General features: G+C 43.5%; 1 protein-coding gene across 1 annotated transcript in view; it reads right to left on the reverse strand.

Moving 5' to 3' along the window:
* The window catches only part of RAPGEF6 (Rap guanine nucleotide exchange factor 6), a 130,618-nt gene extending 104,397 nt beyond the window's left edge, over positions 1–26,221 (reverse strand). Inside the window, exon 1 of the mRNA XM_074155810.1 lies at positions 26,101–26,221. Within this exon, the coding sequence (XP_074011911.1) occupies positions 26,101–26,169 (69 nt within the window). The 5' untranslated portion in view covers positions 26,170–26,221. The remainder of the gene's footprint in view (positions 1–26,100) is intronic.
* Between the last annotated feature and the right edge of the window lie 469 nt (positions 26,222–26,690).

The following is a 26,690-nucleotide window of genomic DNA, read 5'->3' on the forward strand; positions in this document are numbered from 1 at the left end:
GTGCAGACCACGTGTGAGGGGAAAAAAAACTCACTAGGGCTATTCATCATTTAATTTACTATCCCGAACAGGTGGGCTCTTCGCATTAAATACGTGCACAACAAAATCATTATATACCACAGAGCAGCCTCTCCAGCTCGGCCTTGGAAAATATGGTCTGAATTTTCAAGTACCACATTTATACAGTGTTTACAAAAGATAAATCAATAGGAAGGCGAGCCTCAGAATTTACAATGGATTTACTTCAGAAAAGTTCTTTGGCTTAATAGTCAATGTTTAGAAATATAACGGATATAGAGTGTTATACCAAATGAAAGGTCACACGTAATTGCAGGCCATGTAAAACCAATAAAAATCTGATTTTTATTTCTTTTTTTAAATGTCATTACCAAAACCCATGAAAATTAAACAGAAGTTCTGAATGCTTAACATAGATATTTATGAAGCGCCCGTTTCATCCAGTCCAATCTCATTTTAATCCTCCAGCTGTGAATTGCCACAAACTTGATTTTCTTGGTGAAACACCCAAGAGTGACCGGCAGCTGAGGGTCACTCAAGGCACCGTGTGAGCCCCGTTACTGAGCTCTTCTTCCCAGGCAGGGAACTGCCTGGACTTCACCACCAGAAAACTTTAGACACAGGAATGTGGCAGAAATATAGAATCATAGAATCATAGAATGGTTAGAGTTGGAAGGGACCTTAAAGATCATCCAGTTCCAACCCCCCTGCCCTGGGCAGGGACACCTCCCACCAGACCAGGTTGCTCCAAGCCCCATCCAACCCAGCCTTGAACCCCTCCAGGGATGGGGCAGCCACAGCTTCTCTGGGCAACCTGTTCCAGTGCTTCACCACCCTCACAGTAAAGGATTTCCTCCTAATATCTAATCTAAATCTCCCCTTGTCCTGTCACTACATCTCCTGACAGAGTCCCTCTCCAGCTCTCCTGTAGGCTCCCTTCAGAATTGGAAGGAATCATATCCTCTGACTGTGTAGTATCGCAGTACTTGAAGAATTTTAACAACTGAAATAACCCCCCCTGTGCTCCATTCTCCTGCCTCCTCCAGCTGGAGGTCCACCAGGATGGGAGAGGTGGATGCTCTCAACTCCTCCAGATGCTGGGCTACCTGGCAGCTAGGGGGGAGTTAGTGTTTGGTGTTCCAATTAACCAGGGAAAGCCAAATTTTTTGCTCTTCCTGACTCATTGCTTCTATACTCACTTTCCTACATTTTCCAACATTTCCTACATATTTTTTCTACATAAATTGTAAATTATGTAGTAAAATTAACAGGGAAAGCTAAATTTTTCACTCTTCCTAACTCATTGCTTCTATACCCACTTTCCTACATTTTCTAACGTTTCCTACATATTTTTCTACATAATTTAATCGAGACTAAGATATAACAAGATGTCTTTAAAATACGTTTTAGATTAGCAGCTCTGTTTTCATGCGTTACAGAAAACTGTAAGCGGAGCTGTAAACATATTCATGTTTAATGACAAAGTTTGAAGTTGTGCGTATGAAAACTGACCACATCCTTACTTGAGAATTATTTTGTACAACTCCAGAGAGCACAGCCCCTGAGTGGGTTAATCCAGCACGGGCCATCTCCTGCACCAACCCCCTGTAGCCACATTGGCCCAACGGGGCTACTGTACCAACCCATCAGGCTTATTTAGGAGCTTGATGAATGAACAGCTGGTAAATTCAAGGGATAAACATTTGTTTAAAGGGATTCATGCCTGGAAAGCGTCCCTCAGCTCAGAGTCGGGCTGTTGAGATGTGGGGTGGCAGAGAGAAGAGCTGAGCCCCAGCAAAGGGAAGGCAAAGCCTCCTCTTCCCCCGCCCTAGCAGGAGGCATTTAACTCCAGCCGCTATTACTGCTTTAATGGCAATAAATTAAATAAGAAGCATCATATCTTTCACTACCCGGCCAGGTGACATTTCAACAGGTTGAAGATCTTAGCTACTCATGTATCAGTTTCTACAGGCTGTTTTAAGTCAGGATCTGTAACACCCTTCCTAAAAATAACCGATTTTTAAAGCAATCCCCTCTCTTAATTAAGCAGAGCAGGTGATTTTCCTGGGCACCACCAAGGACAAGAGGTAACTCTGATCACATCTCCTGGGAAGGTCCGTGGGCTGCCTTTCCTCCAGTGTGCCCAGTGTACCCATCCGATGGGTTTTACAGGTCTTAGTGAAATAACACTTTTTTTTTTTTTTTCTTTGTTTAAATAGATCCTTTAGAGCCAGCCCGGTGAAATTCCTCCTCTCCCTCACATGCCACTTCGAATCTAACAAGGCACGTTATGTACAGCTTATCTAGCCCAGTTTTCCCTAATAACAGGAAAATTTCCCATCAATCATACCTTACGAAGTTTTTTCCATTACTCCCATCTCGTTTAAGAATAAATGCTTATAATAGCACTGAAATTATGCCTGAGAGACTACATTTAGAGTCTCGTTTGGTATTTTTGCAAGCGAGGAACATCATTTTAAGCCCCACGCAGCTGGAGGCAGCGAGGGGTAGGTGCTGTGGCCACCTCGGGGACAGACACTGTCAGCCAAAAAAAAACCCCATCAGAGATAAAAGTATTCATGTCTCAAGCTTTAGAAAACTGAAAATAGGATTAGAAGCTGGTATTTAAAAAAAAATAAAAATAGATGTACGTTGCCCCAGCAGTTATAAACAGCAGGCAAGCACATAACCACAGTACAAAGGGTAGAGATAATTTTCCCCGATGCCCGCTATGAAAAGAAAGGGCTATAAAAGGCCGATGCCAAAGGGCAACAACCAGCGCTACAACAGCGGAACACAACGTATTGGCTGGAAACTCACAGACCCTTCAGATACCCTGCCCTAGAATCTCTTTATGTACTCCTTTCTGCCAAAATCCAAGGGAAATGCAACTATTGATGAAAAACAATTTTTCCACATGCTCTAAACTAGAGACCAAGGTCAAAATTATTTTATTTTATAAGCTTTATCTTCAGAACTTTTCAGCTGATAATAATAGCTGAAACTAAAGCACAGTATCCACCTTCAAATGGTATGCCCACACATAGTCTTCAATCTTTGACAGAAAACTACCTTGCCTGGGTTATTTAAGAAAATTAAATCACATTTAAGAAATTAACTCACATTTTCCATCCAACTAGCTAAAAACGCAGCTCCAGTGAGCCAAGGGATGGAGGGGAACTGGGCCCAGAGCGGAGGGGAACAGGCAGGAATTGTTAATCTTGCTGGGAAGGAGGTTTTCTAGACTACAGAGAGCCAAGACATGAACGCTGCGGCTACAGATCCCGCTGCTTCTTCATTTTTCTGTTTCTCCTTATTCTTCACATGAAAGAAAATGCTGTATTAAATAGCCTGGGTTTAGGCAGAAGAGCAGAAATCAAGGGATGGCTCTGCGGCTGGCACCGTTATCGCTGAAGCCGGCCACAGGGAAAGTGTAGCCCAGCACCGATACACCGGTAGCCCCAGTTCCTCTCACCAGCAGCTTTTTATCACCCCCGACACACACATCCTTCCGGCACAAAGCTTCACCAGCTGCTAAACCAAAGGCGGTGTGAAAACATGGAGATTTTAGTAACAACTTAACGTTGTATAAATCAGCCTTCTTTTACGGTAACATCATCCTCCCAATAGACTATGGAAAGAGCCACTCGAATAACTAGCCCGCTTCTCATTTCCCTGCCACATGCTGACTCCTGTAACTACCACAAGACGCCACAACGGTAGAATAAGGGAAAATAAAAGCAGCACCGGTAGCGTCAACTGGAAACTCATCACATGAGAGTAAACCAGGTAACTGCTGCCATCACCCACTTACCCCAAAACACCTTTATTTGAAAATAATTCACTACTTTCGATTTTTACAAGGATGGTGAAACATTAATTTCTTAGATGCCAATATGTAACCTTTAAAAATTAATAAGTGAAAAGTCAGCCAAAAAAAGTCATCATCAGACTATAATCAAACCTCAAAATTGCTGGAGAAGTGGTGACCGTTGCTAGTTTTGTTACCAGCATCGTTTCTAAAAGACAGCCAAAAGTCTGGATGGTTCCGAACAAGCGCAGAAGCACCAAGCGCTGCTGGAAGCAACCCCCTGCCCCTGCGGCCACCTCTGCTTCAGCAGGGAATCCAACGGCCTGTGTACCCTTTTATTAATCCAGGAAACTTGTTGAAGCATAGATTACTAGTGTCCTAAGGCTAAAGTGATTTATGCGGCCGCCTCTGAAGTTTGAGTTAACTTTTCACAGTTCAATGTCTACTCTCAATAAGGAGTTTATGCTTCCTCTCTGTCCCCTGAGCTGATGAGGAGCAAAGTTTGTGAGTTTGTATCATTCCCTTCTGCTTCACTCTTTTTCTCTCCAAATTGTTCACCTTTAATCCAGGGAGCAACTTGTCAAAGTTTGGAATTAAGGATCCAAAGGAACGAGGGTGGTCTGGAGTATAGAGTTCTGAATATAAAGTTCCCCAACCAACAACAACAACTCCAGCCAGTGCAGCTGTAATTCACACGAACCACATCCACACGCTGCAAGTCCAAAATAAGGTCCGAGACAAATTCCCCCACAGTGTGAAAAGCTGGCAAAAACAGTGTGATGCTCTGGAACAAGGATGAAATGATTGCATCAAAAGCAACTTTGCTCTTGATAAACATAAAATGAAAACCCGATGCTTTACATGCTGTGACCCCAGCCAGGTGTTCCAGTAACACAGGATTATATTAAAACACTAAGCAGGAAATCCGTTCTATTTCTAAGGAAAAGAGAGTAAATCATTCCAAAATGACCTCATAGTGGTCAAGTCTGATAAATCTCCCAAAGAGCCATCCTCAGCGATTGCAATGAGGTATTGGGAAGCTGAGGAAACCATAAATCCCCACTGCCTGGTATGTTGGGTGCTTCGAGTGGTAGGAATGTCCCCGCACCGGGACAGGACTCCCCCCTCCAGTAGATTCCTTACAGCTTCTGGAACCCGACGGGCTTCAGCTTCTTTGATGTCCTAACATGCTGGAGGGTAAATGGGGGGGTCTCAAAGAACATCGACCCCCAGGTGTTATTCACCGTCAGTCCAGAGCTGTGCAGAGGGAATGAGAAAGGAGCAGAACCCGGCACAGCAGCACCAGCACTTCAAAGATGAGAAAGAGCTGTGTCAGCAAGTTCCAGACGGATTGCTCTCGCATGCAAACCATCCCGAAGAGCCACGCAGAACCTGTCTCTCAATTTCACCTCAAACATATTTAATTCCTGTTGGGAGAAGGTACGCTCGGGCTGGCTGGAGGCTCCCCAAGCCCAGCCCAAGCGGCTGCCCCTGCTCACACACAGGAACCTGCTCCTTACAGGAGCGAGAAGGACGGCTGGCGGGATTTTTGCATTCCTGCTTTTTCCAAGGTAAGACCAGATAGCTGCCAGGATGCAGGTTTTATATGCTTCAGAGCAAACAAAAATATGTTAGTATTTTCTAAAGTGTTCAGTAATAACTCAGTAACTGTTCAGTGGTGCCCAGTGTCAAGACCAGAGGCTACGGGCAGAAACTGAAACACAGGAGGTTCCCTCTGAACATCAGGAAATGCTTTTTCACTGGGGGGTGACCAAGCACTGGCACAGGTTGCCCAGAAAGACAGTGACATCTCTGTCCCTGCAGATATTCTAAAGCCGTCTGGACACAGTCCTGGGCAACTGCCTCTGGGTGGCCCTGCTTGAGCAGGGAAGTTGGACCCGGTGACCTCCAGAGGTCCCTGCCAACCTCAACCATTTGGTTCTGTAAAGACCTGTTAGAGATTCGGCTGGATACTATACTTTAAAAGAAACAGACACACACACGTCTGCCTTTGAAACAACAGCTAATTCACATGGTAACAGCTTCCCGAATTCCACTGACATTCCAGACAACCAGCAGGTACAAAATCATAGAATCACAGAATGGTTTGGGTTGGAAGGGACCTTAAAGATCATCGAGTTCCAACCCCCCTGCCCTGGGCAGGGACACCTCCACTAGCGCAGATTGCTCCAAGCCCCATCCAGCCTGGCCTTCCAGGCATGGGGCAAAATCTTCCAGGGAATGAAGCCATGTGGTTGAAAGATGCCCCAAACTCCCTATTTATTTGAGAGCTGCTGCTTCACCTTCAGTGCTCTGGCCAGAAAAGCCCAACCCAGAAACAAGGCTGGAAACAAACTTCAGCAGAATCAAGCACTCACTTGGTATCAGGACAAGGATTTTAACAGGCTCTGGGACAGCAGCTGAATTTCTCCGTATTGAATTTGTTATTTAAAGTGCCTCAATGTCAGTAAAGCAAACAGGAGGAATTCCTGGAGCCCGGAGAGCAGGTTGTGTAGGCTTCCCTCCAGCTTGCTGCCATCGCTTGCTCCCCGTGATTCAGCAGGCTCCTCGCACAGACTGAATGCATCTTTTATTAGGAATCCTGTCAGGCTCAATAAAGACTTTGTCACCCTTAGGGGGGTGTAGCAGAAGAGAGGAAATGTTACTCAGCACGGTTTATGGTTTTCATTGCTTCCCTTCCTGTTACTTCATCGAAGGCTGGAATCCGCGCCGTTCCCTTTATTCCCTGTTTAAAGCCAATTGTAAAAATAGTCCTCCCAAATTCTTTCCTGATAATGTAACACCAGAAATAAAAACACAGAAACACGCTGGAGTTCTCCCATCCACGTTTTACATAAGCAGATCTCTGTACAGCACGGTCACCCACCTCAGCGGTGCTGGTTTGAGCAGCCCAACCTCCGGGCCTGGGGCCAGGTGACACACACCATCACCCCCCCCCAAAAATCTGCAGGAGAAGCCCCAAAATCTGCTCCTTTTAAACATGCACAGCGGAGCGTGTGGTCCCTTGGCTACAAGGAAGATGCTGAGCTGAACCAGAAAGCAACTCCTCCATCTTCATCCTTTACTCTGCCTGTTTAGCAGCTTAAACTTTTGATTTTTTTATTAAAGTGTAAAATTTTGTGCAAAAGAACATGAGCACAGGACTCTTCACTTAGAGCTGGAGAGCACACCAACAGCAACAATCCCCTTTAAAACAGCCTCCTATTTAGCTGGAGGCCTTTTTTCAAAAAAAAAAAAAATAAAATGAAATACAAGCATTGAGGCACCATTAGGGAGGAGAATGGATGGATTTCAGTCAGATGAATGAAAATGTTCTCCAAAGACTCTAAGACAGTATCTTGCAGAGAATGCCATAGTTTAAGCACCACTCATAAGGAGCGAAGCGTCATCCTGCCATATAAGAAATACCATGAATGCAAAAAGCATTCATAATTAAAGTATTTATCATAAAACACACTAGCAGCAAAACTCCTGCATGGTCTGAAATCACTGCCTGAGACTGCACCCAAAAACATTTGGATAAAATAAACTGGTTCAGCCACTTCAGAGCCATATTCCATTATTCAGGAAAAAAAATAGCATATGTTCCATAAAGAAGTTTTCCGTCTGTGGTACCAGGTGACGGTTCTTTGCCCTCAGTTGCCAGTTCCACTCGCTACAGGCATTTTGATTAATGCTGAGTTTTCTTAGGACCTTGCTAAAAATCATAATTCTTTATTATGATTTTGTAACACAGGATTCACTACACCTGATCCACTGAACAGCTTCAAATGACCAAGAACTTGATTTCTTAGAATTATAGTCTTTCACCTATCCACAGCCTCCTGGTGCATATGGCCATCAGACACCTATGGACCATGGTATGCCCATGACACAGGACTTCTTCCTGAACTCTAAACTTCACATTTACCCATATAGATGACAGATGCTGTTTCCTCCCAAATGCGGAAATGTCAGTTTAGTTATTACAGTATCTTTAAACATGAGAAAAGAGAGAAAAAGGGACTTCATTTCACCCTTCTGTAAATCCAGGAAGCGGTTATAATGGGCAGCATCAGTTAGTAACAGTATGGCCACAAACAGGGAACTAAGATCTGGCTTTTGTGTTTTGCAGACTGTCAGAAGTAACATTTGCACACTTGGATTTTTACCTTTTCTTTTTTCCTGCAAAAGTAGCAATTCTCTCAATGGGGCTAATACCATTTCCTTACATAGTATTTCCTCCTATTTCCTTATAACATGCACACAAGGGCTACAGGCACAGACTTCAGATTTACCTTCCACTCCTAGAAAGAGAAGTGCCCTCAATAAAATCTGAAAAAGCCAGATCTTATTTATGAACAGAGGCCCAAGAGTCACTGTTACAAGTTTAAGTACCTCCATTCAGCAGAATACTTCTGTAAATAAAATAAAAAGTGAAGCGTTTCTACAAGAAAATAAAACAAAAAGTTTCTCTACTCACCAATAGCTCCCCACACCCCACACAGATAAACACCTTCCACCTAAGAACCCTGGACTATGTTGATAGGAGACTTTGGTAGAAAGAAAAACATATAAAGGAATGAGGGAGGGGAAATTTTATATTATTTTTACTACTGTTTCATCACACCGAGTCAGCATTTCTGGTACCCTGACTTCACCAGAGAAAAAGCTTCCTTTGGAAAAGCTGATTTTGCAGAGTGAAATACCAAAGGCCCTGAACTGGAGAGATGGGAACATCAAATGTCATTGCTTCAAAGCCAGCAGCTTACGGAGAGGTTTGAATATTTGAAGCACAGTTCGGGCCTTATCACAGCTCAGAACAAAAGTACAGCTATGAAGAAGTATCCTCAAGTGAAACATCACCGTACAGTTCCCAGACACTCATTACTTAGTTTCAAATATAACTTTCAGCCTCAGATGCCGATCCTAGAGAACCAAAAGGAAGCTGCCTTGAAAACACTGAGCTCCTCGAACTCCACAGGATGGGAAGCTCGGAGTACCCAAAATTCATCTCAATGCTTACAACTCCAAAGGGCAGGATTTTATACCAAACATTTTTCAGTAAGGGACCAAAGACCATAAAAGCTCATGAAAAGTCACCCAAAAAGGGTCATTTCAGGCTTCCAGTTCAATCAACACTTCGCTAGTCAAGCGACTGACTACTTGTCAAGATTAACAATCTCCCTTCCAGAGGACAAGCACCCAAAAAGCAGTATTTCAATTAAACCTTTTCTGTCGTAACTCCAAAAACCACCAGCTTGCCTAATTCACAAAGAAACTCCCTGTTCTTTTAAGAGAAGCTGGTAAGAAAGTACCAACATCTGAAATTTCCTTTTAAGAAAAAAAAAAAAAAAATCGTGATAGGAAAGGTCAGAACACTAAAACGCTAAGAAAAAAGGTAGGTTCTTATTAAATGAGAAATTTGGTACAGAAACCAGAGGGGATGAGGAAAGAGGAGGTGGAGGATGAAATCCAAAGGTCAATTCTACGCTTATCAGTAATGACAACTTGGGAGTATGTCCCTACGCAACTTGGTCGTGTTTAATGTCCGAGTTCGTCACCCATTTATGACTTTCCTCTTATTGCAGAGGATGCTCTAGGTTTTGTTCTCTTTCCTCTCTCTTGGACTAGGGCTCCACACTACAATGGAGATTCAAAGTAGTTTTTTACTGAAACTTTTTTTTACTGTTCTAAAATCTAGCTAAATAGCTCCAGGATGGGTGCTGCAGGAAGGCACAGAGGCAACGCCATCCACCCAAACACAAAGCGGTCCCACAGAGTGAGCTCCATACAAGGAGAGAGGTGGGTAGATAAACAGACAGACACCGAATAAAAATACATACGAACAAAGGCAGGAGGATGCGCTACTCTAAAAACCATTATTCCCTGCTTCCCACCCCCCAGATAAAGTACTAAGCAACTGCTGATTCCCGTTTAACGCCCAAACACACCACATCGTAAGGATTTTCCTCGCTCATTGTCACCGTGCTTTGCCCAAGGGACCTTTGCAGCCAGTGAACATCACCATCGAGGTCCCGTAACTACAGCTCCTGTTCAACAGGCATCTCGAGCAGAGAAAGACAAACAGGCAAAAAAACCACTTTCCTGCAGTTTGTTTCCACCATATTAATCATCAATTTTTTTAATGGATAAGAATATTGCTATTTTTATAATGGCACATTTATGATTTTGCAGTGCATCATTTAATATTTCTTTGTGAATTCAAGCAAGCAAAGATCGTGTCTGTCAGGAAATTAAGTCCTGCTTAATAAATAACAGCAAAGGCAAAATGAGATTTCTTATCACTGTTGTAACTTAAGTCACCCACTCAGTACCCAGGTAACGGAGAGGAATACACAGCCCTACAAACCGTCTCAGAACCTTTTGGTGCATCAGTAAGATGTTAGTCACCACACTGAAATACTCTGTTTTCATTCAACATTGGTGACAGTGCACCAGCACACTAGAAAAAAAAACCATGAGAATGAGAAGATTACAACTGGAGAATAAAATATCACACAAAAGTAAAGCCCTCCTACAAGCTTTTTCAATAAAACCACTGGAGGAAAAAAAAAAAGAAAAATCAGGCTCCAGCTATTTTATTCCCATAATAATGCCATTGGAAATGACGAAGGAATTCCTGCAGAGGACAACAGTAATATGTTTACCCCTAATTCCTCCTGCATCCTGGTGTTGGGGTACCCAAGCAAACAGAGCAATCCAGGAAAGCTACTGTAATTACCAGTAGGTTGTATCCCGTAGAGAAGTTGTAAGTTCTCTCAACGCAGATTCCCACAGTTAAATTCTCCTACTGCCACAACATCCTCTCACAGGCAGAGAAACGCTAATGTGCCTGTCTTCTTGTGTACCCATACATTGGCAAACATATATATAAATATATATATATATCCTTTTCCAAACAGAAAAGTGTTATCAGTAGCTCTTAGCATCTTTGCTTGTAGCAAAAAAACCAAGCCAGATTTACCCTACTGCTCCCATGCAAACCACCCCAGAACTCCAAAAACTGACACCCTGCCACCGTTTTAAAATCTACTTTTATATTTCTCAACACTAAACCACAAAGCAGCTTACGGATCCAAGCTGAGGAGTTATAGTTTATTATACATATTCATACATCTAGGCTAACAGGTTTCAAGTTTGAAATCAAATCAACATAAATATCAGAGGTACAGATACCTGTGCACTTCCCTAGTAATTACAATTGATCGTTGACACATAATGATAAAAAGGGAATAATCCTAATTAAGAAAATTAACAGCTTCAACATTAGGAGAAACAATAAAGCAGTGTACTGTCAGGGACTGAATAAACCATGAGATTATGTTGTTAGTGAGGAATTTCTAGCTCCAAACCCCGAGCCAGGTACCCACTTCCCAAAGAGCAACACACTTTATGACCAACATCCACAGAACTACGGACAAGAGCAACTGCCTTCTCCACCTCTGTGCTAAATCCAACGGGTACTAATTGATTACACACAAGACATGGGCTACTTCGGTTGGGTTGTAGTATATGAGATGATATGGAAACCTCTTCTCCTCCTTTCCATCCTTAGAAAGACCAAAACCTTCAAGAAGCTATAATTACCTTTGAATAAAAACCCCAAAACAAGCCAATCTCAGCTTTCTCATTCCTCTGAAACCACAATCAACACTAATTTGTAACGCAACATGCCAGAGATTCCTCCAACACCTCACTCTTCCAGTGTTATTCAACCACAGCCTCTACGGCGGCACAATAAACCTGCTTTTAAACAAATCAATGTTTCTTCTAAAAAGACGACTTCTGCTTTCAGAGAGAAAGACTACAATTATTCACTAAAGATGAAGGGAAAAAAAAGCCCTAATACTAAATTTAACCTGAGTATCAAACTTTGGTTTAAAGACAGCAATAAAAGTTTAAGACTCAGACTTTTGACTCATCAGCTCACATTAAAGGAGAAGACCCGTAGAGGGTGACGAAAGGCAGAGTGTGGGCCCAGCAGCAGAATGCTGCCATCAGAGATTACACCACCACCACCATCTCTGGTCAGTCACATTTGTGACTACAGACATGGAGAACATAAAGTCTAGATCCCAGCCCACCCCCCTGGGAGAAACCTTAAGGATCCGCTATTGCGCTTCAGACATTTTACACAATAATACTGAAAATTAAGACACTTCTGCTGTGGGTTTTCTTGAAAAGCAGTGCATTTGGAGTGTATTGGCCTCTCGCTCAAGTAGCCAGTCCACCACAGGGCTTACTGGGGCACCCTGTATGAGTGTCAGAAGTGGGTGAAGACCTCCTAAAGCATCCCACTTTAGTATATCAGCATTCACGACTGTGAGAGCTATGTAATTATTTCAGATGAAAATACATAAAAGAAATGTTTGACTAGAGCTTAGGAAAAATCAAAGGAACATTACTGTTCACGACACTGAACTCTACGATTTCCAAATTCTACATAGCCAGATTTGCTGGATTTGAGAACCCTAATTCTCAGCTTTTCTTAAGGACGTGGTTGTGATCAACTCTGGTTATGCAGCATCTGTTAACTATGGGTCTGTGATACACAATAATTCCCTTCTTTTAGCTAATATGTAGGGGGGGGGGGGGGGGGGGGGGGGGGGGGGGGGGAACAAAACAACACATGGTCCCTCTCTTGAGCTGTAAACTCCACCCAAGAGTGCAACCCAACAGTGCAGAAGGACATGGCAGGTATCAACATGCATGCTCAGAGATCGTTGGGATAACTATCACACCAGCTGGATTATGTCCCTTAATTTCTGTACCAAGACCATCCACCAGTTAGGAGATACCACCACATTTTGAAGACTCCACCGAGCACCTTGTAAGTCACATTTAACAGCATCTGTGGAAGAGTTTGCCAAAGGAAGCATCACCAACAGCATCTACAGAAGAGTTTGCTGAAGGAAGCATCACCATCCAATGCAAATGGAAGTAACAAACAGATTTGACGGGAGGTCAGTAGCCTAACATGGGACTGCCAGTTTCCTTCCTACTTCAAATGGGAAACAGGAACAGAAACTCCTTCTGCAGCAGTTGGGAAGACCACTTCTACTTCTACTGTCGGCTGGATAACGTTACACAGAACCCCGAGAACATCAGGTGAAGTAAATCAGCTTTAAGTAGAATGTCCTCCCTACATAGCCCACAATATCTTGTGGCCACGGGAAAGCACAACAGCATAAAAAAACCTCCCAGGATAAACATTCAACAGCAGAAGTGATAACATCACCTTTTAAAGCTAAATACACAATACAGTTTACAAAGGAGACCTCACTGTCCAGATCTTTCAAATGCAAATTGTCAAGGTGAGAAACATTACAGCAGCTCTGGAACCATCTCGTCGTAGGAATTCTTATTTGGCCAAAAGGCCAAATTGTACATCCCTGCAACACAACACGCCACCACACCACAAGAATTCTTTCCCTCCAGACCAGAAGGACCAACATTTGAGGCTCATTTTTAATCGGTCTACAGAGGACAGACAGCTTAAATGTCAATGCTTTAATCAGGCACAAAAAGATTACAAAGTGGGAATCCCTTAAGGCAGTTATTTTTCTTATAATTCAGCAAGAATTTGCTCAACTCTCTATGCTAAAAGATAACCAATAATTAGCAGAGCTAAGGAACCCAGAGAAACCAGATGCAGAATGCTAAGTAATTTGCGTGTGCTTCCCTGAACTAAGGGTATTTCCAAAATACTGCACTGAAATCATCAAAAGAGGAAGAAGGGTGTATCACAGTTTCATCAAACAAAGGAAAACCCTCTAAATTTTAAGCCTGAGGTCATTGGAATAAGATGACCTCCTCGTTTTAGAAATTGTATGTCTGGCACTACTGGCACAAGCAAAACTGTTGTACGGCAATGGCCTCTTACAAGGAAGGACATCGGAGCTCCAACATCCTTTACAGATCCGTTCTCCAACATATTTCTCGAGGAACACTCCTTTTCGGATGTGCTTGGGGGAGAGAGGATAAACCCTGCAAACTGGAGGTCCATCCAGAATGCACGGTCCTCAGAAGCCTGTGGCTTCTTCGCCACGGACAAGACCATCACAAGCCACCTTTTAGTGTCAAGAGACTTGTTTCCACCCAAAGATTGCCAGCTCCTCACACCCTTGTGATGGGAGCACGGGCACAGGGCAAGCTTATCTGCAGTTAAGGCTGAGTATTATTTTCTTATTCTTATCTGCACTATGAACAGATACCCAGTTCTCCTTACACAAAGTGACACAAGAATTGGTTTTGTCAAAATAAACCTTACAGGAAAAGTCCTCTGTAAAGCCTATACAAAGTACGTTAAAATTATTATTATTATTATTAAAATTATTACTTTTATTATTACTTTTAATCAGTATGATGTTTTGGAGCTTTAATACTGTTTCTAGAAAGAATTTAACACCTACACATCTTGACTGCTTGCCCTCCACCCTTTGCAGTTTTGGAGAACAAAAGCAGAAAACAAAATGTATTTTTCTTTCATTTGGCAACTTTTCTGCATGGCAAGTGAACGCACAGTTCTCTCCCACCCCCTTCCACACCCTTTTCTCGCCTTTCTTCACTATTCTGGTATCTCCAAGGAGCTCTTAGTGCAAGGTCAGTAACGAGGCACTGGCTTTGCCTTTTAGCTTTGTAAAACACACCCTTACTACCTAAGTCGTCCCTAAAATTCACTCTTTAAATTCAGATAACACAATAGAAAACAGGTTTTTAGGGAAATGTCACATTACAGACTTAAATTTTAATTTGTCAGTGAAAACTTTTAGTTAAATTATCACTCTGCAGATGAAACTAAGTGCATGACCCCACTGCACGAGGAAAGGTATACGCCACAGGAAGCAAGTTCCAATAAAGAATTCCAGGACTCCACCATAATTTCTGGTTTCACTCTCAGAGCTGTCACAGGTGCCATTAAAATGAAAAACCAGTTTTTCAGGAACAGTAATTGGAAGCAAGGATAGGAAAAGTAATCTTAGGGCAAGAACACTTCACACGCTGCCTGGAAGATGACTGGGAAAGAGCCATCCTGATTCACTCTCATTTCATTTGCTCCTTTAATGAGGTTTAAGGATCCGATGAGGCAGAAGGCTCAGTACCTTCTGAAAATGACCAAAAAAGAGCTTGATATTGGAAAGTTACAGGTACTAAATTGTAACCAGCTTGACTTTAGACTGGAATCCAGACACAGAGAATCCCTGCTGATGACTCCCAGGGCATCTTCCCACCGTGCCGGGTCCCACAGCTGCTCCCGTAGCACCAAGAGTCCTCCATCACACCAACATTCAGGAAATGGGAGTCATTTTTCAACCTCCCACAAGTTAAATTTACTGCCACCCCATCATAATTTAGATAACTAGGCCTCAAAATATTAGATCAATAAAAATGTGTGACGTAGTCTGCAAAATCGCATCTGTTGAGCTCTAAATCCTGTGTTTACTGTGAAGATTATCATGAAGCAAGCTGCTGTGATCTCTGGTCTTTAGTTACAGTTACTCTGGCCAACAGCTTAGAGAGACCCATAAATACTGTCTGTGGGAGCTTCTAGCGTACTCCGACAACCACGCAGCAAAAACAGCGAGTTTCTGGTTGACAATAACCTCCCAGATACAAAAGCCTTGTTGACAACTACATTGTCAGGCCAGAAAACCCTAGAATCACAGAGTGCATCTTATAAAGCCAGCTTCTTGCAAAAAAAAAAAATTAAATAAAAAGGACGGGAAGGATGTGCATCCCTTTCAGGACGTGCTGATAGCCCCCTGAGAGCTTGCTGCTACAGAGCAAGGGGCTGCAACGCTGAGGTACCCCAAAAGGCAGTGACACGACAGCATTGGCAAAGCAGAGGCTACCAGAAGGACCAGCAAGTCTCCCTCTGACCAGTAGAAGCCCTGCCGAGGCCAGCTTGGGATGGGAGCTCCTCCTGGGGTCTGTCAGGACAGACCAGAAGCACAAAGCGGCGAGAGCTGTTGGCACATCGTGCCTCGCCGGCGGCAGCACCACCACCAAAATCCTTCTCCAAAGAGATCAGGCTGCAACACCAATCCCCCCCCTCACACCTTCTGAACCCAGGAGAAGGGAAGAGTGAAGGATGAGAGACCCGGGGAAGACTGCCATGGGAAAACTAGAAACTTGATGTATTCCAGAGATGTTTGATTTAATATTCTTACCTACACCCACACCAGATTCTCAAATTCCTTCAACCCACAACCAGCACTGAATCAACAGGCACGATGCTACCCGTATCAGAGCTGGAGTATCTGTCTGTACCAGGTATATAACAGAATGAGAAGCTTAAAAAACAAAACCCAAAAACAAGCAATAAAAAGAGATCAAACCACATCTGGTAACAGGGACTTCAGACAAAGCTGTTCCTACGCACACCAGACTCTGGACACATTAAAGCATAACAAAATACTCAATTGCTTTTGGGCCCAGAGAAGGCAAGTGCAGACATCGCCTGCCATCACTCCCCAGGGGCTGTCCCTCCCCGGGTCCAGGAGCAGAAGTCCCCTGAGCACCCTCTCATCCACAGAAAATGGGACTCTTTATTAGGGAGTGTAGCAACAGGACGAGGGGTAATGGTTTTAAATTGAAAGAGGGGAGATTTAGATTAGATATTAGGAAGAACTTCTTTGGTGTGAGGGTGGTGAGAGCCTGGCCCAGGTTGCCCAGAGAAGCTGTGGCTGCCCCATCCCTGGAGGGGTTCAAGGCCAGGTTGGAGGGGGCTTGGAGCAACCTGGTCTGGTGGGAGGTGTCCCTGCCCAGGGCTGTGGGGTTGGAACTGGATGATCTTTAAGGTCCCTTCCAACTCTAACTATTCTAGGATTTTAAGAACCAGCAACACAGGCACACAGTTGTCTTTTTTTCCTCCTATACAATATTCATACATATAAGAGCGTCTTAGAATATGATTTCCTTTAAAATCCTTATTTTAAACATATCTTCCAGAACAGACACCTAAAGATCACATACACAAGGTGTGCAGTACACACTCATACACACGCAGACACACAACAGTCATAGAAAGTACGCGACACTGACACACCAATTACAAAGCCAGAATGTTTTGTTACTGCTTTTGTTGTGGCCCTGCTTCCCACAAAGGCATCCCAACAAGCAGGAGCAGGTAAGATTAGGCAACAGCGTCCGACTTCTCCGCGTAACTACACACACAAGAGATACCATACGTTCCTTACACTTGATTGGGATGCTCAGAAGAGCCCATGCTCACTCCCGGACAGGAGCACTCCACCTTTCAAGGGGCCAAGACAAGGCTTGAAGACACCCATTCACCGGTATCCCGTAACAGAACTACCATTCCTACTCACCGCTTCATTTTAATGAATCAGAATTGGAAATTACATCCAGTAGACAAACAAGGACGGGGGAACGAACGGCTTTTCACCTCGTCATGTGTAACTTGGTGACTCACCCAGCGTAAACCCTGAACTTTCTGCAAACAATGCCAATACACATGAGCCATTGTCCACAGAGTTATTAGCGCACTGTAATTTGAATTTCTCTTTAATGCATCCACATTCTTTATAGCAGGCTTTACATGAAGGAATCACATTAGTCAGGACCCAAGAGCAGCAGCTGGGAGTCAAGAAGCTGTGGCTGCCCCATCTCTGGAGGGGTTCAAGGCCAGGTTGGACGGGGCTTGGAGCAACCTGGTCTGGTGGGAGGTGTCCCTGCCCAGGGCAGGGGATGGGACTGGGTGGGCTTTAAGGTCCCTTCCAACTCTAACCATTCTAGGATTCTATGAAACAAAGCCGGTTCTGGCTGGGTACTGAGCAAAGCGAGGCAGGTAGGAGGAAAGGGCCAGAGCATGTAATTTATAATAACCCTTCCAATTCTGTACACAAAACCAAGAAGCATCACTTGTCATAGGGGAAACATCTGTACACTTCTGCTCCTACACAGCTAAAGAGGTAAAATAATCCCACACAGCATCAGTACGGGTAGAGGTTAAAGTCTACAGAGGTTCACACCGACAGGGACTGGGACACTGGGCTTCAAGAAGCAGGTCCCTGTGGCCACTGCAGGCTCTGTCCAGGCTGGGAAACGCAGCAACACAGCCCCAAGGACCCTTCGCAGACTCGTATTTAAGAGTGATGCTTTGGAAACCAGCATGATCGTAATCAGTTTTAACACATCCCACCAAGTCAACAACTGGGACCCTTCCAGGAATGACGCTGGTTACTCTGCACCGGAATGACAGAAGCTCCAGGTATCTGTTGAACCAAGGAAAAAGCCTTGATTGCACCTCAGCTGCCAAGGGAGGCCAGAAACCAGCAAGGGGCAGCCTGTAGAGGGAAGAACTGTAAGAGCATTCCCAGGTTATTAGCACTATGTTAGGTGAGGAACAGTCAATGTTCAGTCTAATTTACTTTTCCAAGTTTTTATTACGAGCTTACTTCCTTTGGCATTTCACCCAACCTGAAAGGTAAAGAATAAAATGGTTTTGGAGAGAAGTTCTTCTGGGTTTGGTTTTGACTTTTTAATTATTGTTATTTTTAAAAAGCTTTGGTTCATAACGCTCTTGCAAAATGAATTCATCGGGAGAATCCATACACCTACTTCAGGGCACCTCAAGAGTCACAATGCTTCCCTGTTTCCACCTGAGGGTTTTTTTACCCCTTTTACTCCTGCCCAAATTTTCCTTTCCAGGACAGTCTTGGATGCCCTTACCCACAATACGGGTTAATAGGGACACAGAATCTAAACCCAAAAAACTCACCCACCCAGCAACATTCATGCTATTTTCTCTACTTGTTTAATATTAATTTTTTTGAACAAGGAAACTTTGTTAGACAGATTCTAAATTTAAGAAAAACCTATTTGCCAATGACACTTCAGTAAAGCCAGTGTATGTACTCGCAGCTAAAACAGTGCCCTGAAACCCGATTTATTTGGTTGGAACCATGAATCTATATTTGACTGAACTCAACAGGCCTTAACTGTTAAAAAGGCTGGAAAAAAAATATTTATTTCTGCGAACTGCTAGGAAAGTTTCCTTGCAGGTATCCCAGACAGACAACGGCTGCAGAACAGCCAAACCAGAACCCTCCGATGTGAACGTGGTTCCTTGTCCAAGGCTCAACACAACTTTTTTTGTGTCTCCGAGACATAAATAATCAGAAGAGGAATACGAGCAACACATTCAGTCTTGCTGCTGAAAGCACAACGAAAACAAGCTCAAAAAACTGGTCAAAAACAAACAAAAAAAGCCTCCCAAAACAGACACTAAAGCTCTTATAGCTGAATATTTACATATATTAACATTTGGTTATAAGTGCTCCAATATTGTATTTTGGTTCATTTGAAAGAACAGATGGATTTTATTTTTTTAAGTGCAACTAATTTAGGACTGATTTCAGCTTCAGAAAGTGTGTTGTACTTAAGGTTCCAACTAAGTGATGATCTGAATTATTTGGGTACCGAAACATATGCCAGGTTGTCGAGCGCTTCTGGCCAAAAAACAGGCAAATCCACCGTATGTCACGAGCGCGGAGCCATGTCCACACGGCAATGAAAACAACAGCAGTAAAATAGCCAAATATCACCGATTTTAAATAAGACTTTGTGATTTAAAGATCAATCTATGATCAGCCACAGATTAATAATGCAAAAGGAGGTTAATTTTAATTACCCAGAAGAGAGATTTGACCCTGCCCAGTCTTGGGGAGGAGGACACCACATTTTACCCACACTGCTTTCCCAGGGATGCTGAGTAAGACTGATCAACTACCAGCAAACATGCATCGATTGGGCTCTATTTGAATTCTTTTAATAAAAGATTGAGACGTGCCTATCAAAGAACATCACTCTTGATCACCTCAGACAACAAGGGGCAAATACAAAGTTTATGAAAACGAATTATCAAGAAGCATTTTAATGAGGTAGGACAAGAGTTTGCATGCCTGGCTTTTTTTATTACAGGAAAACCACAGGTCTAATTGAGATGAAGACTCAAGATACTACACTGTATTAAGAAATAAAATAGTAAGACACAACTTCCCACCCAAAGCACTCTTAGAAAACACAACAGAAGAAAATGTAAGGACTAAAACCTTCCAAAATCATCAAGCTGGAGGCTGAGTAGATGCAGCTCTCCTAAATCCTTGGACAATCCTCCCGAATTGTCAATGCTGTATTTATCATGAGATAAATACATTAATTTAATGAACAGCTGGGGAAAAAAAATATGGTTTTGTTTTACCTTCAACAGAAGCTACGTGGCAGGGAAGCACAGGAGGATGAGAGAAGGTTTTTTCTTGTTTCACTAGAAGTAATAAAGAATTTCAGGACCTGCTTCATTAACAAAGAAATGATATTCTGCTTGTCAATAAGACCCAAACGATCTTAAGAGCTGTCAGCCACCAATATGACATCCAGCCTGTCACTCCTCAGGTATCACTGTTCTGAACTTTACTTTTACTAGACGACTATAAAAAGAAAAAAGCTTTACAAGACATTGAATTTAAAGACACTAATCTAATATTTAAGAAAATCTCACAATTCTAGGTCTTTTCTAGTCTCAGAGATGCTGATAGAAAATGGTGTCAACGAAGCAGCGCATGGGACCGGAGTGCAGGTACCCTCAAGTTGTTCTCTAAAGTTGCCGTTATTCAACATTCTTGCTGCTGATTTTTCTGCATTTGATTTTTCAGTCATACAGAACTAAAATAAAACTCTTATCTGTCGCCTCCACAGGACTGCTTAAAAAGTATTCATAATTATATTAGGAGGTTTTATGTTCTTGTAACTGTAAATAATAATTGTTGGCATATGAGTACCGAAAGGCAATCTGCATAAGGTACACAACGACCCAGCCAGGAATTTATTAGGAGTAAATTGCAGGCACGTCAGTACGTGTTCGCAATCGCTTTGGTTATCACCCAGTGATAACCAATACAGCAGCTTTAAAGGTCTCTTCCAAGCACAGGACCCAAATCTCTGCAGTGAAAGGGATAAAAGTCGGGTACCGCCGGTCCGTTCATCTCTGATATACAGTCTGGGGAGGCAAAGACACCAAAGCACAGAGCTACAGGACAACCTCCAGTATTTTACTGCTGGTTGTCTTCAGTTTGAGCTCTGGGATTGTTACTCACCCGACAAAGTCTTATAGAGCATCAGCTACAAAAGAATCTATCACTAACAAAAAAAAAATGGGAATGAGAATGTAAGACAGAGGTCAGGTAGTAGAAAATTATGGCAGGAGTCAGGTTTCCATCACTCCTCTCTCCCTGTTTCGGAGGCCCACATACTAACAGTAAGGAACTTTTATTAAATACAAACCAGCATCTGCAACTTAATTTAATACAAGTTTCTTTTCGGCTTTAAGATAATTGCAAGCATCTAGGTTTTTGTAGTGATTCTAGAATTCTGATTACATTAAATGGCTATCCAAACCCAACACCATTGTTACATTAACACTGCTAAAAGCTCACTGCGAACTACAGAAACAATGGATTTTAACAAAGCCTAATCCCCTGTTTCACCTACTGAGTTTACAGAAAATTATTAAAAAGGATGAAAAAACCCACTTCAAAATACCAGTTATTTCTGGAAACAAGAAGCAGATGTTCTCCTCTGTTTGGCTCAGCTGTGCTACAGTACAAGAGTGCCTTTGTTATGCTGTCAGCAATAATTTATTTTATTTATTACAGCCATTTTATAATGTCCATCAATGTACTATTTGTGCATGATTTAGATTCATGCAGATCTATTTTTCTAGATATGAGCCGTCAAGAAGCATCACACACACACTCCAAACAGCAGACCCTCTTATAACACAATTGTGCAAATTAGGTTTTTTTTTCTCTTTCCACTGTATTAATAAAAAGGGAACAGGAAGAGGAGGAGGAGTTAGTATTGCCAAATAAAGTTGAATTAACATTAATCGAGAATTACTGAAACAAGACATAGTACAAAGATAGGAAAATACAAGAGCTTAGAGAATAAAAATAAACTCTGCCCTTTGAAGTCCAATAAAGGCAAAGCTTTCTGAACCATGGAAAGGAAATACTGTCTAGAACAAAGTCATGAAGAATTAAAGGGAGACTATGAAAGGAAAAGGATCGATTAAAAAAAAAAAAAAAAAGAGCATGCTCATGGGAGGGGGAAAAACTTAATTAAAAAAAAAAAAAGGAAAGAGAAAGAAAAAGGAACGTGATCATTTGCTACTTTGTCCTATCAGCCCCCGAGACCTTATCTGTGGTAGGCATTAAACCACTCCCCAGAAGACTAACTTCACAGCCTTTGTATGGATCTGATAAGGAATTCCGGGCCTCAAAAAATTAAACCGTTAATGAGAGAGCAGACACAGTGCCATAAACACTTGTCCTTCCCTCCTACTGCTTTGAACAAATGACTTCCTTCTATTAAAATAATCCCAATTTACTAATTTAATATCCCCACCTGTAACACAAGAAACAGGCAGGATGATGTGCAAGACGAAGGTAAAACTCTGCACGGAAGCAGGGAGATCTCATATACCCAACCTGCAAGAACTGGAGGATCTGCATGAATAAATACTCCCCCATTTAACACCGCACAGACATCAGCATAATGCTGGAAGACAAATGCTGATATTAAAATACTAAACAAGTATACGAAATACTATAGTTTAAATATAGGTATGATTTTTAAAGCGATTAAGTGTCCAATTACTGCAAAGGTTTCCTCCATCTGACAAGAGGGCACACACAGAAGAGCTGATTTGTTAGGATAATCTGTTATCGGAACTAACATCTGACAGAACCCTGGCAAATTCTGCACTTTCAGGCTGAACCTGAGCGACAGACGCAGATTTATGGGCAGTGTCAGCACAGGGTCACAGCCCATCTCTGTCACCAGCCAGCCCTGAGTCGTACCCAAGTGGGACTCGCATCCCGGGGTGGGAAATCTGCCGTGGACACGGGATTCAGCCCACAAGAAAATATTCTGAAACACCTTCCACGAGCAAGGCCAGCTCGCATCGCATCTGCACAACTTTATGATGCGCTAGGGCAGAGGGAAGAAAGAAATAAACAGAAAGAAAAAAAATTCAAAAGATTTTCCAGACTCGGGTTGTACCGAAGAAAGTTTCTAAATGGGGTAACAGAAGAGCAATTACATAAAAATGTATACATCATTAAACGCTCTACAATCTCCAGAAGTTCAAAATAATTTCCCCCACCAAATAAATTAAAGATTATAATACATGAAGTATCTGAGCAACAACAACCAAAAAAATCAAGTGTGTACATGTCTAATATGCATAACTTATACACTTTAACAATTGGCAAACATTGGAATGCTACCACAACGCTGAAAACTTGCCCTAACAGAGATTTTTCCAAACAAAAATATTTGTAGCATCAAGAATTAAAAGTTTTACTTGAGCATGCCATCGCGATAATTCCCCAAAATAAGGAAATTATAAAAATACTTTAACATCTCCCTGCTTAGTTCCTTAGATCTTAGAAATTAAAACACTTTTTCTTGACAAAGTCCTAAAAATCCAAATCATATGAATAATGGCACCACTTCTAAGCGAAATCCAACGTGTGGATGATTTATCTGTATTTTTCCAGAGCCTGCTGTACAGATGATAGTTATGAGGCACCAGACCACGCTACTAATCAGCGCAGCCCCAACCCTGTAATTTGTAATACCCAGGTAAACTGCTCCAATAAACTGCAGGATCAGAAATAGGGGGGGGGGAGCAAAAAGGGACCAAAAGCGCTTGAAACTCCTGTGGCTTTGGCTCATCATAAAATACCAATCATGGTTTGGGGAATTTGGGGGGTTTTCCTGTATAAAAATGCAGTCAAAGTGCAGGAGCAGCCCCATGCAGCTGATTTCATGTGGGAGGAGCTGATGATACCTTTTCCACCAGAGTGGGAGGGGAGAAAGGAAGCCACACTTTTTGTCTGTGCGCATCTGGATGCTTCAAGAGAGGAGTCACCAGCTCGAACACCCAAAACTGGGGTGTTCTGACCCCAACGGCTACGCTAAACAGGTTCCGACTTCCCTGACTTACGTCTTGCTGCCTACAGAAAAAAGCTGACAAATCAGGATGCTTAGCAGGATTTAAAATAATAAAAATAAAATAAATTTAAAATAAAAAATACACATTGCAATTGTTTCCCCCAATTCCCTTATCACCCTATACCCATCTGTCATCACATCTTGGGACATATGTTTGGGAAATCTGGCAGCGTCTGGCCGTGGGTTCAATTTTTTGCTTCGCGTCTGAACAGGTAACAGATCCAGAAAGGAGACCCCCCCCCAGATACACCGTCCTACTCAAACAGGGAAGGGCTTTTCTGGAAAGCAGGTCAGTTTCGAAATGTATATAAACAAAAGTACCCCCAGAAAAACAAAAGTGATTTGACTGTAATTATCCACTCAGCAACAGGCAAGAAGAACAGAGGCCCCAATCCTGCCAAGTTTTAAGTACATATTTAACTTTAATCACGAGTAGTCTCGCTGTGCGATGTCTCTAAATGCCTGCCAAAAAAGGGCCAGATTAACAAGGGAATTAAGGGGGTTTTTTTGTTTTTTTTAAATCATTTTAGAGGTGCCATTAGTTAGATTAGCAAACATTAGATACTGGTTTTGCTCCACAGCTGAGATACCTTGGCAAATTCAAACCTGCACGCAACCCTCACGTCAGCCAGTCTCAATGGGAATCGACACAGATCCACATGAACCCACGTCCAGTGCAGCTGGACAACATGATATCTGACAATTTAACGTTACAAGGCTAAGTGATATATTTATTTTAAGGCAGTTTTAGCCATAATAAGGTGACAATCCTAAAGAATTCCATGACAATTGCCAGGGGGGAAAATTTGGGATACTTTAAAAAAAAAAACCACACACACCCTAAAGAACAAAAAGCCCTACACAGCTGTGAGCCATCAGCATTGCAAGAAGCAGCAGTGGGCAGATGTTTCGGGCCAGGCCAGATTACCTGGTCCCCGAAGTCCAAGCCATGACGAGCCCACACGGTATGTCAGCTCATGAATGACACTTCTGTGATGAACCCAGTTGCCCAACACTGCAAACCACACTGGCGAAGGAATTTTGCTAACTGCAGACTACAGCTGGGGCGAAAGAAAGGTCTGAAGCAAGAGCGGAGCGATAAAAATAAGAAAACAGAAAGAACAGAGAGACAGCTCTTTTATAGAGACTGCCTCATCATTAATTTAGGGAGCAGAGCCACAAGTAGGAATGTATCAGATATCCCAAGGCAAGTAAACACCGGGACTGATCATGTGTATTTCAGGCACTTACAAGACAGACTGGAAGGAGAATTGGGGTCTGTGTCCTGCTAGGACATACCCTGAAACACTCTCCAGCAGTTCTCCCCGAGAAGCCTTTTGATAATTAACTTATAAGGAAGAGCAGGCAGGACATTCTGCTCCCCGCGAAGTATCAAGGGAGAACAGATGTTTCCCGGTCTCAAAGGGACAAACTCAAGAGCGGATCATTTCATACCACTAATTCTTTAGAACATATAAAAAAAAAAAAAAATCACAGTAAGGGAAACAAAAAAAAAAAGGCCAGGGTAAGCAAACAAACTCCGATCAGCCTTCAGTGAAATGCAAATGCTATCAAACATATTTCATTATTAAGTTAATGCTCCATGGCATTACCATTCCCGAAAAATACATGGCTGATTACAGGCTGCCTTGTGGGGAAGGGACAGAGAAGGCAGTTAATTGGAAAATGCGCTTTATTGTAGCTAACCAGCCTCACACATTTCTGTACTCCCACTCACTGGAGAAACATCTCTTTATGAAGTCTGTAGAGCATAATTAGTTTGGTTTTGTTTAAATCTGCATCACTGTACAGGTAAGCAAAGTCTCTCAGCTTGCTAACTTTTCCCAGAAGTTTTGCATCACCGAAACATGCCTAATTTTACTTTTCAGTGTTCTGCCTCTTCTTCTTCTTGCCTGAAGTAGTTCATAAAGCGCCTTAGGTCCATACCCAGCGTGTTCCTGGATGTTTAAAAGACTCTTGGTCTCGAGAGGTCCGACTTCGGAAAGCAGAAATAAACAAATAACCCAACTCTAAGCAGAAGCGGTTTGCGAGCGCCGGCCCGGTCATCTGCAGCCCGCAAACCCCGCGGAGCACGCACCGGGCTGAGAGCCCGGCGGAACACGGATAAATCCGAAGAAAACTCAAAGGAAAGACTAAAAATAAATAAATCAAAAGCCGGAGCGGGGAAGGAGCCGCTGCCCCCTTACCTCCGGAGTCCTCTCTGCTGGTTTCTTCCGCAAAGCCTGTTTAATCTTGGGGTCCACCGGAGAGCTCATTCTATTCCCCTGCTCCTCCAGGTCCGTAACTCCTCGGAAATGGCTGGCGGTGGGCGATGCCTCCGGGCGGGCCGGGAACACCCGAACACCACAACAACGCACGGCGATCGGCCGAGCCTCCCCGCCCGGCAGCGCCGGCCCGGCCCCGCCGCGGAGCGCAGCGCAGCGCGGCCCGGCCCCGCGGGGGCCCGGCGGGGGCCGGGGGAGGCCGCGCCGCCCCGGGGCAGGCGGCGGGCCCGGGGCGGGGAGGGGAGAAGGAGAAGGCCGAGGCGGGCGCGGGGCCGCGGGGAGGGCCGGGGCGGGCGCGGTGCCCGCTGCCGGGCTGGCTGCTCACCAGGCGGGCGGCTCCTCCGCGGCGCTCGGGGCGCCTCCGGCTGCCGGCTCAGCGGCGGGGCGCGGGGCAGGTGGCGCCGGCTCCTGCCGCCGCGTTTCCCCGGCGGCCGGCGCCGCTCCCCATCGTGCGGGCCCAGGCGGCGGCAGCACGGCCCGGCCGTGAGGAGAAGTCGGCGCGGGCTGAGGGA

This window comes from Numenius arquata, chromosome 11 (assembly GCF_964106895.1).
Source record: "Numenius arquata chromosome 11, bNumArq3.hap1.1, whole genome shotgun sequence".
NCBI lineage: Eukaryota > Metazoa > Chordata > Aves > Charadriiformes > Scolopacidae > Numenius > Numenius arquata.